Source organism: Chelonoidis abingdonii, chromosome 13 (assembly GCF_003597395.2).
Source record: "Chelonoidis abingdonii isolate Lonesome George chromosome 13, CheloAbing_2.0, whole genome shotgun sequence".
NCBI lineage: Eukaryota > Metazoa > Chordata > Testudines > Testudinidae > Chelonoidis > Chelonoidis abingdonii.
The window spans coordinates 12,917,187-12,938,170 of record NC_133781.1 but is presented as its reverse complement, the minus strand read 5'-3'; the positions used below and the strand labels follow the sequence as shown (position 1 = coordinate 12,938,170).

General features: G+C 41.5%; 1 protein-coding gene across 3 annotated transcripts in view; it reads right to left on the bottom strand.

The window, feature by feature from the left end:
• The window catches only part of QTGAL (queuosine-tRNA galactosyltransferase), a 331,029-nt gene extending 311,042 nt beyond the window's left edge, over positions 1–19,987 (bottom strand). For 2 of the 3 annotated variants that reach the window (XM_075071758.1, XM_075071757.1), the window contains exons 1-3: positions 19,307–19,987; positions 12,682–12,798; positions 12,484–12,583 (exon numbers count right to left, since the gene is read on the bottom strand). In XM_075071758.1, coding sequence (XP_074927859.1) covers positions 12,484–12,583; positions 12,682–12,798; positions 19,307–19,636 — 547 coding nt within the window. In that variant the 5' untranslated portion in view covers positions 19,637–19,987. The remainder of the gene's footprint in view (positions 1–12,483; positions 12,584–12,681; positions 12,799–19,306) is intronic. The other variant, XM_075071756.1, reaches the window with a different exon arrangement.
• Between the last annotated feature and the right edge of the window lie 997 nt (positions 19,988–20,984).

Genomic DNA, 20,984 nt, shown 5'->3' with positions numbered 1-20,984 from the left:
CTGGACATGTCTGGCTTTTTGGTTCTTAAATAGCTATCCTGGGAAAATACGGACTTATTGTAACCCTACTGGTACAAAAAATATATACTGTGGCACATCCTTTAAATCAGAACTTTTTATAGGGAATCAGCTGCTAAGAAATGAAAGGCTTTTTTTTTTTACATTTTTTTTTTAAGTCATCCCTGCTGGGGCTCAGCCGAAAATGTTCGAATTGGGCACCACACTTCCTAAAGCCAGCCCTGCTGACATCCTTCTTGAGCAGCGGTACCCTGTAGTCTGGTCGCCTAGACACTAGAAGCCTGGGCTCAGCTCTCAGCCTACCCAAGCCCCCAACTGCTTTAATGCATTCCCCTAAAACTACCTGGCTGTGAGCGGCTCAGGTTTCTAGTTAATCCCTCTAGGGGCCATGGGCATAAAGGAAGGAGACAAAAAGCAAAGCAAAGCAATTTCTTAAACACACACAACTTTACTCTTTAAAAACACAAAACATATGAAAAACAATTCTCCTCATTTTGATCTCTCCACCTTTAACGAGCCCACAGTCTGGTCCAAGTCCTTCCTGCCTGCTCTCCTCCTTCTGGGCCTTCTGTTTCTGGTGATGGAATCAGTTCCTTTGCTTAGAGAAGCATCCCATTTTAAAACAGATTTCATCCCTCTTTAGTCTGATGGAGAAAACTGCTACTACTAACGTTAACAATATAGCTCCATAATTACAAGCCACAGGCACTCAAGTAGTAACAGTGGGGAAAACTTTTTTTCCCAACTGTAAATTACATTATATAGTGTTTATATGACCAAATGCTAGACTGTCAACCAATGCGTGTAAAAATATATTTCTCCAGGATAAGGCAACTAAAGGAAGAATATTTGACACTCCACTCTTTGCCTGTATGGGTGTAAGCAACTTCCTCAGGATTTGCCGAGGATAGTCTGTACAGTAATTTGCAGTTCTGAATATCAAACTGACAGCCAGGAATTTGACTCTTCGAGGGGTCTGGATTTCTTGGGGGGTGTGGGTGGATAGTTGTTATTCAAGTTGAAGACCAAGAGGACTGCAGAGAAACATTTATTTTTACATGATAAGCTTGGATGCAAACTTGACCACACTTTGCTTATGTACACTCTGCTCTAGAGCAGAAGTTCTCAACCTTTCTCCTCATGAGGTCCTTCTCCCCCCCCACCTCAACATGCTATAAAAATTCCATGGCCTACTAGCGCTACAACAACTGTTTTGCAGTAGATTAACAGCCAGGCCCAGTGTTAGGGGTAGCAAGCAGTGCAACTGTCCAGGGCCTCACATCACTGGGAGCCTCGCAAAGAAGCTAAGTTCCTCAGGCTTTGGCTTCAGCCCGGAGCAGTGGGGCTCGGGCTTCGGCATTCTGCCCTGGGCCCCAGCGAGTCTAATGCTGGCCCTGCTCTCTGGTTTATTTCGGTGGATGCCCTGAAACCTGCTCGCAGTCTTTCCCCTTCCTGTTCCCCGCCCACCCCAGGGATTCCCAGACCCCTGTTTGAGAACCGCTGCTCTCATTGTCTTTACCCCCAAGACAGTAAAAATTGACACACAAGAAAAGATTATTAATCCATCTAGGCCAGTAATCTGCCTCAAACAGCCAATGACAAATGCTTAAAAAGAAAGCATATACAGTAGCATACCATGAGGAACATTTCTTACTGACTCCGATTGTTGATCATCTTATGCTCTGAAGAAAAAGACAACACTATTTTTTTCCTAACTAGTGTAACTGTTGGTGCTTTTCTCTCTAGATTCTTCAGTAAGGGTTAAAAGAATGCTCAGGGATTTTTTAACTTAAAACTACAGTTGTATTGATTAGAAATTAAAAAAATTCAATAGCCACAGTTTTCATAATCTTCTTGGTCTTAAAAAGGATTGAGCATGGATAGTGTACTCTCTACCTATGGGGACTGTAATGGACTTTCACAATACTAGTTTAAAACACTGGTCAATCTACAATACTAGTTCAAACCCAGAAGCAAATTAATAATGAGTACAAATAACCACCACTTTATGGCTCAATATAACCACCATTTTATGTTGGCCTACATGAAATAGGTTGGTAGGCTCAGTCCAGATCTTAGTGTACAGATGTACACATCACCTTTATTTAGCAGTTTCACCAGTTGATCACAACTAGGCAAATACTGAACTACTTCAAGTGTGCACTGTATGCACATCTACTCTATGCTAGAAGACTCTGGTATTATTGTTACATTGTCCTCCCGCCCCCATTCCCACCTATTGTTTCATCAGCCTTTTGTCATTAACAAACACTGCAAGGTCTTTAGACCAGCAACTGAATTTTACTGTGTTTCTACAAATCTACACAAAACAGGGCCTCAATCCTCATCTGGGCCCTCTAGATGCTATTCTAATATAGCTCAAAGACAAAACAAAACAAAAAAAACACCCCTTCCAAAAGGGCAAGAATGTGCAGACCAGCCAATCTTTTTGGCCTGTGGTATGGGCCCTTAGTTTAGAGGACTCCAGCAAGCCATAAGAGAAAAAAAAACAACCTGCCTGTTCTGTAATAAATAGAAAAATTTCCTGTGCTGCAAAGACTATTTCAGACAAACTGCCTCTCTCTTTCTCAACAGGAAATATTATTATATTGGTTATTCTTTTTATCCAGGGCTACATGGAGTGCTGAGGGGAGCAAATCAAAAGGCATATCGTAACGATGAGCATAAATTTGGAATGCTTACATGGAAACCTCTCCACGGAAACACAGACACACACAAAAGTGTAGTCAAATTATAATACTGATATCATGGATCCACTGTGCCTACCTTAACAGTGCAGCTGTAAGAGAGGAGACTCAGGCTCTTTCTAAAAGCGTACAATGATTTTTACTAAGGCCTTGTCAACACAAAAACTTTCAGCAGTGTAGTTAATCCACTGAAAACCGGTGTGAATACTGTTACTTCTGTTTATGAGTGTCTTATTTCAGTTTAGCTTAAATATATTCCTAATGGAATGAAATTAAAGCAAAATAAGCCTGTTTTAAACTGAATTAAAAGTGTCCACCCGACCTATTGCACCGGATTAACTAAATCTGTTTATAAGTCACTTGTACGTGAAGACAAGTTCTACTAATAAGCAAAACTATTTCAGAAAAGAGGTGAAGCCAAGAAGCAGCTACATCAAGCAGCTGGTGTAGTCATCCTTAACTCCCACTCCACCAATTCTATCATCCCCTGGAAAAGAAGAGAGAGAAGAAAAAAGGAGAGCATGGCTTTTCAGTGTATTCTCTCTTACCTGGAAGAGGGAGGATGAGGAACAGCACAAGAGTGCTTAACACGTATACCCTGAAAGATACAAGAATAGCACAGGATCTTCCATAGATCAGTAGAGTCCATAGGGTTTCAAAGTTGTATGCCTGTCTCTGAGCATTTGCAAACTCTTTCCCCAAAGGGCCAAATGTGGTGACAACTCCAGGAGTTAACATCTAAGATGTTGTCTACATGAGAAAGTTGTACTGGTTAAGCTAAAGTGTGATTTTAACCAACTCAATAAACTAGGATGACTTCCCAGTGTAGACAAGGCTTAAGTTAATAGCCAGGTACTTGTACTTTTCCTCCTTCTACAGACTGTTCTACAGGAGACAAGCACAAAGGCACCTAATTTAACCTGAAAAACCTTATGAGTCCCATTTAATACTGTACCTGTCATTTAGGCCCTGTCTATGTCACAAGTGCAGCTAAGTCAGGAACCTCATTATAAGATGGTTGTCACCTGACCTAGTTACAAGAGTATTCCACCGTATAGTCTAGAGGATGTGTAGTACATCTTTAAATCTACAGCAGGTAGACAGTAATGGCAAGGGTGAAGAAGCTTTAAAGTGAAGCACAGATACAGAGTATCTTTAAGGATAATACATCATCTTATTCTAATAAAGTTCCTTGGTCAGTGTTTACAGAAATTACTTTCTATGGGACCTTAAGTACATTCCCTAACCAGGCTAGAGTTCTGAACTAGTAATACAGACAGATTGATACTGAAAGTCAACCAAGGAACAACTGTGCTTTTACAGGCTTCCATGAGTCAATTATAGTACAGTACAGATAGGTCCTTCACTCTGAACTCTCAGGAAGAACGATGAAGAGATCATTTTCTGTCTATATTTTCCATTACCTCCTAGGAGCACGTTGGCCCAACCACCAACAGTACAATAGCACTCAAGATTACACCTAAATGAGTTGTTTTTAAAAACACCTTATATATGTAATAGTAACTCATAAGACAAAACCAGCTGGTAAATTCAACAGCTCTCACAAGACTGGAGTTGAATTTCTGGCATCCATAGCTTCAGTAAGAAACAGCTAAAGCAAATTAGCAAGCCTGGACATGCCAAACAGGAGAATCCATACTTTTTAACAGTTGTCTTCTAAGGGAAAGGGGAAAAGAGTAGGATGGAGTTGACCTTGCACTCTTAATTCCCACACTGGATCAACACCTATTTTTCCAAGATCAGCTGTAGCTAAGCCTATATATATATTTCATTCATTATTAATATGATATTTCAACAGTCATCACTGCAAAATGAGTGAAGTCCAAGGAAGCAATGATCAAGGGGGGGGGGGGGGAAGGCAAGGTGACAACTTCAAGATGAAAGTTAAAAGATTCAAAGATAAGAAACTTTGTGAAATCTTTAAGATTCTGCTTTTAAATCAAATCTTTTAGGGAAAGAATTTGAAGTATAAAATGTTATATCAAAAAAGGTATAAAAGATTAACACACGTCTGGAATTTTATTAAACAGTTACTTATAACAACAGTGTCTTAAGAATAAAAAAGGTATGTAATTTTGTAATTTAAGAAGAGATTTAACTCCCTGGGGAAACTAGATATTGAAAATTGGTTTCCCACAATGAATCTTGTGTTTGGGATAAGCAAAGAATTTGCTTTAATATTACTGTACTGAAGAAAATCAAATGTTTGTGCCAGAACTCTCTTTTGTAATGCCTGCTTACTTGGTGAAAAGAGCCTGTTACTATGGTCACAACAGTAAAAACTTAAGCCTCAGTGAGATATTAACATTCCTTGCTCTTGGAAAGAAAAAGGACTTTTTTTTTAAGCCAGTGACCCTTTCTTTTTTTTGTTTTTTTCCCCCTCTTTTTCTTTTATATGATAAGAAAGAATCAGAAATGAATTTTAATCCCATATAAATAGTCCAAGATTTGAATACCAACTGCCACATTGTTTCTGTTTTGGGGCTTCTTTCACAGGAAATATTCCTTCCAGTTGTAAGTACTCAAACATACCAAAATAAATCACTGAAGACAAAAGGATAATAAAGTTTTCAAACTATCCTGGCTCCCCAAATGTAACAACCTCTAAAACAAGAGAGGTCCTTATTTGAATAGCAATCTAACATTGATTCCTACATAATAACCTGTTTTTTTAAAACCAAGTGTATTTTGTTTTATTATTATTTAATGTGATGTACATGAACACACCTTTTGCTTACGTTTTGTTTGCTAAAATTAGAGGAGTTTGTCATTCATAGATCAATTCAGTGCACAAACGAAATTTTATTTATTTACATATACTGGCACCAAAATTGTTTGGAAATGTTTGTGAATTAAAAATTACCTGAAATAAAATCAGGCCTTTCTTGAATTGGACTGTATCACCTAGAATGAGTACAGGTTTCTTTTGGCTGCAAACAGGTTGCTTCATCAAAGCAAGTAGAAACAGTTTCAAAATGTTCCAAAATTATGCCTCTCAAATTATTGGTATATTGCAGGACATTTATTTAGGGTGAATTTTCTGTCCCCAGCCCCCTATCCATCCACAGTGTCACTATATCCTGCCTTACAGGGGTGTTGCCTATACAGCTCCCACAGAGACTATCAGCACACCATCCTCCTCTCTGCTCTTCTGACCAGTCTTCCACTTTGTTCTCTGCTCTTGCGTGTTAGTCAAACTGAAGAAGAGATCAGAAAGAGAAATGAACTGCCAAGCGTGGGAACAGCATGAGCAAAGTTATACATTGTTGGGTGGAACACAGAAGAAGGAATGGACAGAGAAACGTGAGGGGGAAGACAAGAAGAGTAACAATGATGTGAACTGCATTGCAGGGATCAATGTCTCATTCTATGACGACGAAGGGCTGAGCGGTACATCTGCAGGTGATATGATTAACGTTTACATTTAAATACAGCATAATTAGATGGGATTACTTTGCTTCTTTCTTAAGCAGTGTCTGCATCTCTTCCAAACAGAACACACAAATTGCAACGCTAATAGAGTATGCAGATGCAATGAAATAGGGATATTTTAAAAACTCTACTCGGTGACACAACAATCTATCTTTGGTGGGTAGTGTGGATAACTTATCACACATGAGAATGGAAAGGGAAGAAAACCCAATTAAGAATTATATTAATGGGAAGGAAGGCATTACTGCTTGCCATGCAAATAACCAATGGCAATTTTTACCAACTCAATAGAAATGGATGTTAACTGCGGACCTAGAAGGTTGCCCCTGTACAAAAGGAATGAATTATGTATCTACTGAGTACTTCACTACTGAGATAAATGCTCTATTAAAAAAAAAAAAAAAAAAAAAAAAAAAAAACTTATAAAACATCAGTCTGTGGTAAATAAAACTACAGTCTTTTAATTTCCAACTGTGATGTAACCTGGGAGCATACAGGTAACAGTGAAGGTGGTGGATACCGATGTTAGGATTTAACACCACAAACTAAGCAGTATAGAACCTCTTCAGCAAATGTGAAAGCTAGAGATGTATCTTGAAAATATTGTCAATGAACTGGAATCCCTAAGGAGGATTTAATTCTTTAACTTTTATTACAAATTATTAATCAGAAATTTTAAAAAACTGTATTTGATAAGCTAAACAAACTTTGATTCTACTGTACATCAAAAGCCTCACACAGCAACATGCTTAAAATATAAGAATTGGACAAAAGGTAAGATTGTGTGCAAAAAAATGAACTGTGAAGAAACAGTATGAGTAAAAGAAAAACAAACTACTAGGAGACTACCTCCCCACCTACATAATGTGTACATTTAATTCATGTTAACAATGATGACAGACAGATACACAGATCAATCAGAGAATACACAGTAGCCTTATAAACATTTACACTACAGGCTATAGATGTACAGTTAGTGAAATTAGATGGAACTCCTTACTAAAAAGTTAAAACTTTCTTAATGAACCAATCAACGGATAAATTTTAGAAGACATTTATTAAAAAGGTATTTTGTTCTGTTCCTCCTCATGAAAGCAACTATTCTGTCTTTTCTTCCACATCATAGAAAAAGAAAGCTAGGTTTAAAATTCAACTCAAAACCTTGCAGTTCATACCCTAAGTGTATGTCTACGCTACGAAATTAGGTCGATTTTATAGAAGTTGATTTTTAGAAATCGATTTTACACAGTTGATTGTGTATGTCCCCACTAAGCACATTAAGTCGGCGGAGTGCGTCCTCACTACTGTGGCTAGCATTGACTCACAGAGCAATGCACTGTCGGAAGCTATCCCACAGTTCCAACAGTCTTTGCTGCCCATTGGAATTCTACGTTAAGCTCCCAATGCCTGATTGAGGAAAAACATCACCACAGTGGTTTTGGGTACACATCATCAGTCTCCCTCCCCTCCCTCCCTCCGTGAAAGCAACTGCAGACAATCATTTCGCACCTTTTTTCCTGGGTTACCCATGTAGATGCCATAGCGCGGCAAGCATGGAGCCCACTCAGCTCACCGCTGCTGTTGCGAGCATTGTAAACACCTCACGCATTATACTGCAGTATGTGCAGAACCTGGCTAAGAGATGGCAGCACAAGGACAACTGTGAGGAGGACATGGACACAGACGTTCCTGAAAGCATGAGATGTGGCAACTGAGACATCATAGTGTTAGTGGGGCTGGTTGATACAGTGGAACACCGATTCTGGGCCTGGCAAACAAGCAGAGACTGGTGGGACCGCATAGTGTTGCAGGTATGGGATGATTCCCAGTGGTTGTGAAACTTCTGCATGCGTAAGGCAACTTTCCTGGAACTCTGAGTTGCTTTCCCTCACCCTGAAGCGGAAGAATACCAAGATGAGACCTGCCCTGACAGTTGAGAAGCAAGTGGCAATAGCCCTGTGGAAGCTTGCAATTCCTGACTGCTACTGGTCAGTTGGGAATCAACTTGGAGTGGACAAATCTACTGTGATTCAAGTAGCCAATGCAAATCACTGACTTTCTGCTATCAAGGGTAATGACTCTGGGAAATGTGCAGGTCAGAGTGGATGGCTTTGCTGCAATGAGTTTCCCTAACTTTGGTGCGGCAATAGACGGAATGCATATCCCTATCTTGGCACCAGACCACCTTGCCAAACAGTATATAAACCGCAAGGGGTACTGCTCAATGGGACTGCAAGCACTGGTTGATCACAAGGGGACGTTTCACCAACATCAACATGGGATGGTTGGGAAAGGTGCATGACACTCGCATCTTTAGGAACTCCAAGCTGTTTGAGCAGCTGTAAGAAGGGACTTACTTCCCCAACCGTAATTTTCTGGTCTGGGATGTTGAAATGCCAATAGTTATCCTTGGAGACCCAGCCTACAACTTGCTCCCATGGCTCATGAAGCCGTACACAGGCAGCCTGGACAGTAGTAAGGAGCAGTTCAACTATAGGCTAAGCAAGTGCAGAATGGTGGTAGAATGTGCCTGTGGATGTTTAAAAGGGCGCTGGCACTGTTTGCTGAATAGGTTAGACCTCAACGAAAGCAATATTCCCATTGTTATTGCTGCTTGCTGTGTGCTCCATAATATCAGTGAGAGTAAGGGGGAGACGTTTATGGCAGGTTGGAGGCTGAAGCAAATCGCCTTGATGCCAGTTTTGAACAGCCAGACACCAGGGCGATTAGAAAATCACAGGTACACATGCTGCACATCACAGAAGCTTTGAAAACCAGTTTCATGACTGGCCAGGCTACGGTGTGATAGTTGTGTATTTCTCCTTGATGCAAACCCACCCCCTTTGTTGATTTTAATTCACTGTAAGCCAATCACCCTCCCCCCTTCGATCACAGCTGGTAAAGGAAATAAAGTCACTATTGTTTTCAAGCCATGTATTCTTTATTACATAATAAAAAGGGAGATAACTGATAAGGTAGCCCATGTGGGGTAGGGAAGGAGGGGAATAGGGAAGGACAAGGCCACATTGCTTATTGTAGCCACACTACAAATCAAAACTGTTTGAATAACAGCCTTCTGTTGCTTGGGCCATCCTCTGCACTGGAGTGGCTGGGTGCCCAGAGGCTCCCCCACTGTGTTCTCGGGAGTCTGGGTGAGGAGAATATGGAACTTGGGGAAGAGGGCAGGCAGTTGTACAGTGGATGCAGTGGCGGTCTCTTATTGGCTTTCCTGCCGCTCCACCAGACACCTGAGCATGTCCATTTCCTCCCCCATTAGCCTCAGCGCTGGATCCTACCTCTTCTCATCATGCTAACTTAATGCTTTCCTGGAGTCTGATACTGAATGCCTCCATGCATTCAGCTGTGCCTTATTAGTGCAGGAGGACTGCATGAGCTCAGAAAACATGTCATTGTGAGTGCATTTTTTTCACCTTCTAATCTGGGATAACCTCAGGGATGGAGATGATGGGGGAGCACAGAAATATTTGCAGCTCCGGACGGATGAAAAGGGAGAGTAAAATTTAAGATGATACATTTCTGAGAAAAAAAGGGGGACTCTCTGCTGTGAATTGCTTGATTCACTGTGAGACAGCACATGTGCTTTAGGTACAAGGTCGCATTTTGCCTTTTATATTGAGTGCCTGCCAGAACGGTGACACATCACGCGTGGCTGGGCAACAGAATTCGGTTTCCAGGCAGCCATGGTATGTGGGTTTGGCTTCTAATGCCTTCATAATATGTGGGAATGGTTTCAAACTGCAGCGCCCTGCTTTCCCCATAACAAGCAATGCCAGTTGGGTTTGCCATTTAAAAGCAGAGGTTGCGGTTTTCGGGTGGATGTGCAGCACACACTTTCCCCTACCCCTTCGCGTGGCTATTTAGGACAATCCCTTCACCCCTCTCTCTGCCAAGTGGCTATTCTCAGGGATGATCCCTTTTAGCCAAGTGCAAACAGCCCAGCATGAACGGGGTCCTTTTACTGTTCCCTTACAAAAATTCCCCTATTTCATCCAGGTGACCATGAATGATATCACTCTCCTGAGGCTAACACAGAAAGATATAGACCGAATGTTGCTTGAATGTGATCAAAATCCAGGACTATTTGCTACCATGCTTCGTGTTGCAATGATTCCAGACTACTTGCTACTGGCTTGGCATGGTAAAGTGTCCTACTATGGAGGACGAAATGAGGCAGCCCTCCTCAGAAACCTTCTGCAAAGGCTTTCAGAGTACCTCCAGGAGAGTTTCATGGAGATGTCCCTGGAGGATTCCCACTCCAACCCCAGACATGTTAACAGACTTTTCCAGTAGCTGTACTGTCTGCAAATGCATCCCAAGTCTTCAGGGCAAATCAAACACTATTGCTTTTAAACACTGTACTGTAGTTACAAATGTGCACTCACCAGAGGTGCCTTCTCCGCCTTCAGGGTCGGGGATCCCACTTTGGGAGGGTATTAGCTCCACGGTGATGAAAAGGTCCTGGTTGCCAGGGAGAACGGATTCTCTGCTTGCCTGCTGTGCATTCTCCTCCTCCACAAAATCTTTCTCCGTATTGCATGAGACTCCTTCCTTGCAGTTGTCCACAGACAGTGGTGGGGTAGCAGTAGGGTCCCACCATAGAATGCCATGCAGTTGAACATAGAAGCAGCATGTATGGGGCTCTGACCCAGAGCGACTGGTTGCCTCCTGTGTCTTTTGGTAGGCTTGCCTGAGCTCCTTGACTTTCATGCGACACTGCTGTGTGTCTCTGTTGTAGCCTCTATACATCATGCCCTGCGCAATTTTGGCATATATATTAGCATTTCTTCTTTTTAATCAGAGTTCTGCCTGCACAGATTCTTCTCGCCATACATCAATCAGATCCAGCGTCTCCCGTTCACTCCATGCTGGAACTTGTTTGCAATTCTGTGCTGCTGAGCTCACCACCCTGACCAAACAGGAAATGAAATTCAAAAGGTCCCGGGGCTTTTCCTGTGTACCTGTTTAGTGCATCGGAGTTGAAAGTGCTGTCCAGAACGGTAACATTGGAGCACTCTGGGATAGCTCCCGGAGGCCAATAACGTCGATTTACGTCTGCACGACCTCAAATTCGACCCAACAAGGTCAATTTTAGCACTACTCCCCCCACCAAGGAGGAATACAGAAGTCAATTTTAAGAGCCCTTTGGGTCGACGGAACGGGGTTACTTGTGTAGACACATTCATTATAAAATCGACCTAATGCGGCTAAATATGACCTAACCCTGTAGTGTAGACTAGGGCTCAGCCTATATTCATTCTATAGTAGTCAACCTTGGTAATACAACTTGAATTTGTTATTTACCAGCCAACGATGACTACTTCAGAGCCACTTCATTTCTGACTTGGATCCAAACGTAGCCATATTTAGAGTCATTCAAGTACTGGAACTAAACACACAAAGTAGGCCTAGTATCTTCATGCGCTGCAATAAAGGCTGTGGAAAAGGACAAATCCCTTCCATAACAAAGCCCTTAAATTAAATTACATTGTACATGAAAATAGACTTTGTTCCCAAGAACACATACTGAAAAAATAAGTTAGTTCAACTGATTAATTAAAAGAACTGTATTATAAGATCCAATGCATCTACAGTACTGCAAACCCCAAGTGTTTAAAAATCATGAGTCTGGCTGCAAAACAACATGAGATAGGTTTAATAATCATGGTATTTTAAAAACTAATAAATTTGCAGTTCTTTTTACTTTTGCTTCTGGTTTCTAAACATTTTGGGTACACTCAGTTCACATATTCAGGGTTTTCTCTGCAACTCTGCAGCCTACAAACTTATTTTTTTTAATGAAAGCTGAGATACACATGTAATCATCTCCGTGCATTTGAAGAAGTGAATTTTTTTACCCACAAAAGCTTATGCCCAAATAAATCTGTTAGTCTTTAAGGAGCCACCAGACTCGTTGTTTTCATGTAGTCATTTGTATCCAGGACCAAGCATGTTAAGACCACCACCAAATATCACCAGATTTATAAAAAATTGCAGGAGTTGGCAACATTGTCAATAGATTATAAACAAAAATCTTTTGCTGAGTAAAGCATAAATATTAAGCCATATTCCACCTTCCTGCATGTATAGACAACTTCCACTAACAGCAAAAATTAGGGCCAAATTCTGTCTTTATTTGGATTGTGCCTCTGAATGTGGATCTCCAGAAAACGGTTTTCTATAGCAATTCCAGCTTACGAGAGAGACCATTATTAAATTAACAATAAAGTGTGCCTGCCAAACCAATCATTTAGCCATTCTTTAAAATCACTATTCAACAACATACCTCCTTGGGGTTGAAGTGAATCATGACCACCAATGACAACCTGAATACCCACATCTTCCAACTTGAGCTTCCATTTTTCAATTATATTAATTGAATTATCCTGAGAAAGTGATGACAGAGGCAATTTTAACTTAAATAATTTTTTTTGACAAGAATTAGGTTAGATAATATTTAAAACTAAATATAAAATATACATACCTTACTAGCATCATTAAACACAGACAGCTCCATGGTACCTTCAAAATCTTGCTTCATGACAGACTTCAAGCATTCATCCAACCAACATTCAGAATTGTGAACAGGCAGAATAACAGACTACAATGAACAAACAGAGAATACACAAACATTATAAAACATGAAAGCATCCATTCTCCTTGCCTATTTGCTGTTTATCCATTTAAAAAAAAAAAAAAGAAAGGGCCTGATCCTTTCATACCCTTTCACCAAATATGTACATTGGCCATAAAAAAGAAAAGTGCTCTTTCCTTCACAAGTAAATGGCATTTCTTCTCCACCAAACTGTATTATTTTTTTCACTCCTCAAAACCAATTATGTGTTAGTTTCTGTGGTTGTATTTCTTTGAAAATTGTTTGAACAAAAAGTAAACAAAATGTCTACACCACCAGTTATTTACTCACAGCACTACTTACTGTCATCTCCAGTCTCTTAAATTATCCTCAACCTCACCATTTTACCTCCATCTTCTCTCAGTTCAGAGGGGTCCTCTATTTTTCTCTATCCCACTACCCAGTTTGATTTTTTATCTGTAAAGTAGGCAACTTACATATCTCATCTCAGAAATCCTTTGTAATACTTGGCCAATGTACTGTTGAGAGAGGCTGCTTCTGAGTACATATCAAAGAGACTTCTTCACTCCATCAGTTACAAAATTGCCTCTCTCATTGCACCAACTATTATATGTGTGGGCAATAAATGTATAAAATGTAGAACTTATTTAAAAAAATGTAAATTATCTGTGAATTACAAATGATGAGAAATTGAACTGTATAGGTATATAATGATGATGCAGGGGATTGCAGGAAGAGAAAGGAGAGATTAAGGTAGCTGAACGCTGCCCTGGAGAACTGGATTCTATTCCTGCCTTTACCACAGAGTTCCTGTGTCATGCTAGGCAAGCCACTTAGACTGAACTTTTCACATGTGGTCCCTAATTCTGTGTTCCTCACTTTCTAGGTGCCTGATGTGAGACCCTGGGATCTGGTGTACAGAAGTGGTTGAACAATCACAACTGCAACTGAAGTAAACAGGAGCTGTGCTTTTAACACAAAGTGCTATATGTAGGACCTTATCAAATTCACGGCCATGAAAAATGCATCATGGACTGTGAAATCTGGTCTCCCCCGCCATGAAATGTGGTCTTTTGTGTGCTTTTTCCCCATATGAGACAGATTTCATAAGGGAGACCTGTACTTCTCAAACTGGGGGTCCTGCCCAAAAGGGAGTTTCAGGGGGTCAGAAGGTTGCGTTTTGCCACCCTTACTTCTGCACTGCCTTCAGAGCTTGGTGGCAGGAGAGTGGCGACTGTTGACTAGGCACCCAGCCCTGAAGGCAGCGCAGAAGTAAGAGTGGCAATAGCATACCATGCCACCCTTACTCCTGCGCTGTTGCCTTCAGTGCTAGGCGGCCGAAAAGTGGCGGCTGCTGACTGAGGGCCCAGATCTACAGGCAGCAGTGTAAAAGTAATGGTGGCAATACCACACCATACCATCCTTACTTGTGTGCTCCTGCTGGCGGTGGCGCTGCCTTCAGAGCTTGGCTCCCAGCCAGCAGCTGCTGCTCTTCAGCTACCCAGCTCTGAAGGCAGTGCTGCCACCAGGAGCAGTGCGGAAGGACAGCAGTAACACAACCCCCCTTACAATAATCTCGTGCCCCCCCAACTCCTTTTTGAGTCAGGACCCCTACAATTAGAATACCATGAAATTTCAGATGTAAATAGCTGAAATAATGAAATTTACTATTTTTAAAATCCTATGACCATGAAGTATCAGAGGGGTAGCCGTGTTAGTCTGGATCTGTAAAAAGCAACAAGGAGTCCTGTGGCACCTTATAGACTAACAGAAGTATTAGAGCATAATCTTTCTTGGGTGAAGTGGGCATTCACCCATGAAAGCTTATGCTCCAATACTCCTGTTAGTCTATAAGGTGCCACAGGACTCCCTGTCTCTTTTTATGACAGTGAAATTGACCACAACGGACCGTGAATTTGGCAGGGCCCTTGCTATATGCTAAGTACACTGAAAAATCAGGTCCTAGGTGTCTCAGAGTGGGTACTCAAAATTAGTGGGTACTTTTGATCTTATTCTCTCTGTGCCTCTGTTCCCCACCTGTAAAATGGGGATAATACCACCCCCTTATCTCACAGGGGCATTGTGAATATTAAGGTTTCTGAAGCATTCAGATACTATAGTGATAACATCATAGAAAAGTCTACGAGGAAATTAATAATTCTGTCTTCAAAGCATGGTTTGAATATTGTGAAGTAATTGAACAAATTACTGAATAGCTACTCATTAAGTGACTACCATTCACTCTGTGCACTGAATGAGACAGGGGTCCTGTGGAAAAAAACTGGCATGTGATCATGTAATTAAAGACTGTATTGTAATGCAATACACACAAGAGGACTGGATAAACTCTGGCATTTCCTAACTTTTAAGTAATTTTTTTGAATAATATAATATGTCTACACAACAATCATCTGTATTATAAATTCGCACTTCACTAGCACATTCCCTCCACAGACCTAACAAAAATTACTAAACTTTACCACATAAGTGAATTAATCCTCTCATCACTCCTGGGAAATAAGTATTGTCACCATTTTATCATTCTATAGATGGGGAAACTGAAACAAAGAGGTCGAATGACTTGTCCAAGGTCCCACAGGAAGTCTGTGGAAGAATTCAGGAGCAGAATCCAGATCTCCAGACTCCCGTGATTTAATTGCAAGACCATGTTTTTTTCAAATATTAGTTCATGTCATCACTATATCAGAATTAAGAAGAAAGCAAAAACATTAGAAAAACGTTAAAATGGAATTAGCAATGGTCTGCGTTATGTGTATGGGGAGCAGAGGGGGGTTATCTATACACACATCTCTATATGCACAAAATGCATCTACTTTAGGCTTGATTAAGCATATGGCCTGATATTATGATTGGCAAATATGAAGTTGTCAGTATTTCATAGCAAAATACAAAGTGATATTCATTTCAGACTTTATATTCTAAACCTAATTTTAAGTTCCCAGGTGCCAGGGAATCAATGAATGAACTCACCTCCTAGTTTTCAACAGGGTGTTTTACTAGGGAATAGTGCTATTTCAAACAGGTGGGAGGGCTGTGTTTGCATAATAATGCCTTTTCTGCTTTTCTTAAAATTTTTAGAAAAATAAGTTTGGTCCTCTGCTTTGATAAAATTATTAATAATATCCTAGAAGACAAAGAATTACATGGCATGCAAATTAAGAAATGAAGTTTTGAGATTAAAGAGATTTGCTTCGCATTAGTACTTTGAGACTGCCAAGCATATAAGCAGAAACCTGAGATTGTTTCAAAAGCAACTGCTAATGCTACACTACACCATCTGACTCAGTTGTCAATACATCCAATTCACTAAGGATTTTAGTAACCCCAAGATGGCAATTAGAATAAAACTTCATATTTTGACACCACATTAACCCATTGTTGTTATATTTTTAAAAAAGGAAAAGTACTCTCCCCACGTCTTCTGACAGGCTTAGCGGTCACATTAACTAGCCACAATACATCCATGCAAATCGGTGGTTCTCAAACATTTTCTAACCAACTAACCTCAATGCAAAAATGTGTTTGGCTGACTACTCTATCACCACTAATTTGAATATTTAAAAAAAATACAGAAAATGCATTATCTGACTGTCTATATTTTTCTTGGATTTTATGTTTAAACAAAAGTAGAAAGGCACAATGTTATATTACCTAAGCGCTCTTACATTCAGTATGAACAGGCAAAAATTGCAAAAGCAGCATTTTCATGGTGAGGCCTGTATTACAAAATTTGTAAACAACGACCAGCACCATCAAGGTACTTGGAGCTCTGCACAATAGTTTATACTGTTTTTAAAATACTATTTAAAAAAAAAATCACTGATCAAGTTTCCTCTCCTCAGAACCACTACAGCAAGAGCAAGATAGATGCCTGCCAAACTAAGTGCAGTCATAGAATCCCTGAGGATACCTTTGAGCAAAAGGCAAGAGACTGTGCGTGCGTGCGTAACAGTACATACTGTGACAGACCCAGACCAGTTGGGTACAGAAGTCTGGTAGAAGGCAAATATACTAGCCACTGGATGAATAATTTTCTGTTCCCTGAGTGACCAGAGCAGGAGCTGCCCTAGAGCAATCAGTAACCTGCTAGAACCAATTAGGACAGGCAAGCTAATCAATGCACCTGGAGCCAATTAAGAACTTTCTAGAATCAATTATGGCAGGCTAATCAGGATACCTGGTTTAAAAAGGACCACTTTCAGTTAGCAGGGGTGTGTGTGTGTGAAGAGTTCAAGTGTGATCAGGCTTCAGGAGGAAGATCCTGCAGTAAGAATAAAGAAGGTACTGGGGAAGGCCATAGGGAACTAGCCCAGGAGGAGCTGTTGTCACGCAGCTGATACAGAGAACCTTGTAGACAACTGCTATCCACAGGGCCCTGGGCTGGAACCCGCTGTAGAGCGTGGGCCTACATTCCCCCCAACTCCTGACTGCACACAAGAGGAATTGACCTGGTTGGTGAGAAACACCAGAAGGGAAGGTCTAAATTGGAAAAGGATCTGGCCTGTTCCTGACCCACTAGGTGGGACACAGAGACTGTGGGGATTGTTCTGTTTCCCCCATGCTGGCCAGTTATGAGGTTAGCTGAGTGGACACCAGGTTTGAGCCACTAGCAAAAGTGGCCAAACTGAGGGCTGCCATGAATCTCTAAGGCAAGCAAATCCGCCTATAAGCACAGGACTCACCAAGACAGAAGAGGAACTTTGTCACAATACATGATTATGAACCAGTTCACATTGACTGCTGACTTTGGGGTTTTGTGACATTGCTCCAGGTCCTATCATCCCTACTCAGTTTGCTGGTTTTTTGTAGTTGCCAGGACCCACTCAAGTCCAGAGACAAAGGTTACAAATATCACAATCCAAAGCTTTCATTCTTCCCTCAGTTCATTTTTCTCAGTTTTTAACTTAGTTTACAAGTTGCATTTGGCAATGACCCCATACTACAAATGCTAAAGCAGGTGTTCCAGTTGAAGTGAGAAAATAACCATGCAAAGCAGCAAATTTCATTCAGAGGCTCTAACATGCCTCACTACAGGAATACATTACATGCACTTTCAAACTAATTATGTGGTAACATCTCTCCAGGGGCACATACAGGCATCTTGCAAATAGCTTATACATTCATTGTCATCTCACAAGTGTTTAAATTGTAATTAGCCATATCATCATTAGTTGGCATGATTTGTAACAGAATCCAACAAGAGAGTATTTTAAGGACCTGTAAGCTTGATGAAACTTCACACTAAGTCCAGAGGACATGACACAAGACTGGGAGTCAAGAGACTTGAGTTTCACATCCAACTCTGCCACTTGTACAATGTGGGACTTATCCTGAGCCTTTTAAGACAATAGGAGGTTTTCCATTGACTTAATAAGCGTTGGAAAACAACCTGTGTGGTTTTGTGTTCTAACTACTCTAAACCTCAGTTTCCTATCCCTGAAATGAGAATAATGAAACTTAACTCCTTGTAAAATGCACTTTGGTCTATGGATGAAAAATGTTAAATGTTTATTATATGATCAGTCCCCATGACTTCTACAAATGTCACTAAACCAAAGTCATATTTTCATGAATTAGAGCACTGAAAATAATAACTCTTACAAAACCAAAGAAAAGCAAAGGAACTAAAAAAATGGCAGTCTGTTAAAGTGCCCCTGATTCTGTATTAAAAAAAAAGCCATATTTTCTGGTCCCTATCCTCTCTTTAAAAATTGAGATTTAAAAACAGAGTAACAATTCAAAAGTGCCTAGCTGACTTAGGAGCCTAAGTCCCACTGACCTGCAGTGACACTTCAGCACGTTTGAAAATTTTACCCATCAGAAACAAATGTCAATTTTTGAAAACAAGCATGGGTTTTCTTTAACACATTCTGTATTCCAAGCCACTTCAGTCCTTCACCCTTGGCAGGAATACATGACTTGTGGCACAGGATACTCATTTATTACAAATTAAGTTAGTAAGGTCTTTAGGCCCCAACATTTGATCTGACTTTATATTGTTAGAATCAGTGGGGAGAAGAGCTTTTACATGTCTAAGGATCTTTGTTTTGTTTTTTTCCCTAGTGCACTGTTTTGTTTCAGTAGAGCAAAATACAAACTACTGTTGTTTTTTAACCAGAACAGCTATGTCAATAAAAGAAAATATTCCCCCCCCCTTCAAAACAAACAAAAGAAACCCCTTACAAAGAGTACAGAATACAAAATAAACAATTGCTATAAGAAACCTTGGGCAACGTCCTTTCATATTCAGTGATGAGACTGGGGTATGTCCAGCTATAACAGAGCAGTTCCTTTTCTCTACAAGTACAAATGTTGTAAAAAGAGAGGGCCAAAATCTTGCTTGCTTTCCATAAGCGAGCAATCTCCCCTTCAAAGGGACAACTGCTGTAAGTATGCAAAGAAGGATCTGGACGCAAAGGGAATAATCCTTTACAAATTCTTAGGATAACCACCAAGGACAAAAGACTCAAGAGTGTAACAATGAGAAACATACCACTTGAATTCTACATCCTTCCCCGATTATAGAGTCCAATGATGCTCTGGACTGCAGCTGGGGATTGTCTGGTACAGGAGGTGATGGAGCTGCTGGACATTTACACTTGGCAGGTACAGAATCACAGTCACACAGTTCTTTGTGCAGAAAGGGGACTTGACCTCCAGCTGCTGAGGAGGGGCTCCTAGGAGCCCCAACTTCTTCTGACATTTTTATCTTTTCACCCCTTGGACACACATAAGGCAAACTCTGGGGAAAGGAATAAAGTATACCACCAAGAGGGTACAGCCGGTTAACTATAAAAGAGGCCCTCACACTGCACCAGAGCATGAGAACAAGAGTTTCATTCCTGCTTCCATAGAGTGACTCCTAAGTGAGAGCAGAGGGGACACAAGTCCAGTCCTAGCCTATGTTCCAGAAGGGATGGAAGGCCCCATTCCAGGCAGCTGCCAATGTAAGAAAACCAGAGTTTACTGCTAAATGCCTCTGAACCAGTCAAAATGTTCACGTCTCAGGCTGAAGTACCAGGGTTTGGGTGAATCAAGGCCATGCTTAGGGTTAATGCACCCACTATGCCCATAAAATGCACAATCACTGCCACTTAGGTGGTTGTGCCCCCTTGACCCCCTCAGGGTGCTGTTTTCCCCTCCCTGCCTTGCGGTGTCCTGCTTCCCCACCACACAACACTCGCCCTCAAGGTGCTGCTCCCCTCCTCTTCAGAGTGTTCTGCTCCCCCGAAGTGCTACTCTCCCGCCCCTCCGGGTGCTTCAGCTGCCTGCTCTCTCCCCCTCCCACGCCTCAGGGTGCTGCCGCTTCACAGAACCTTTTCCCTCACGGCGCGCGGCCGCCCACGCGGCCGCGGCTCAGCGCTAACTAGAGCCAGGCCCCCTGCCCCAGAGCCGACACACCCCCCAACGCTCTCCGCCGCGCGAGGGGAATCCCCAACTCCCCGCCCCGGCAGGCTGGCCAGGAAGAGGAGTGCGCACAGCGGCTAGAGCGGCCGGAAGTGAAGATGAAGAGGCGGCAAGGTGACAGTCTAGGCATCCAGGGGAACCATAGAGCGGGAGGCCTGTTTGTTTTTTGTTAGGTGATGGGGAGGGAGCTGTGATTTTGCGGGGGTGGGCGGTTCGGGACCCCTGGCAGACTCGAGGGCAAGGCTGGAATGATGGAGGTGTGGGGGCCTACAGTGGTTGAAGATGGAGGCTTAGGTGCAGGGCCCCAGGTAGGGATGAGTTAAAAAAAAATGTAAAAAAAAAAGTCTTTTGTTTCTTAGCAACTAGTTCCCTATAAAAAGTTCTGATTTAAGGGATGTGCCACAGTATGTATTTTTTGTACCAATAGGGTTACCATACGTCCATATTTTCCCCGGGAGGAATTTTTAAAAAATTTAAATTTTTAAAATTTAAAAATTCCTCCCAGATGGCAATTTAAGAACCCAAAAGCCTGATATGTCCGGGAAAGTACGGATGTATGTTAACCCTGCCTAAAGTTCGTTTTTTAAAAGCTGGGCCTGAACTAGAAATGAGCTCCGTTTCACATGTGTGGGTCCCTGCCACTCTTGGGGGTGTGTGAGGGTGACCAGATGTCTCAATTTTATAGGGACAGTCCCGATTTGTGGGTCTTTTTCTTATATGGGAGCCTATTACCCCCCCACCCTCTGTCCCAATTTTTCACACCT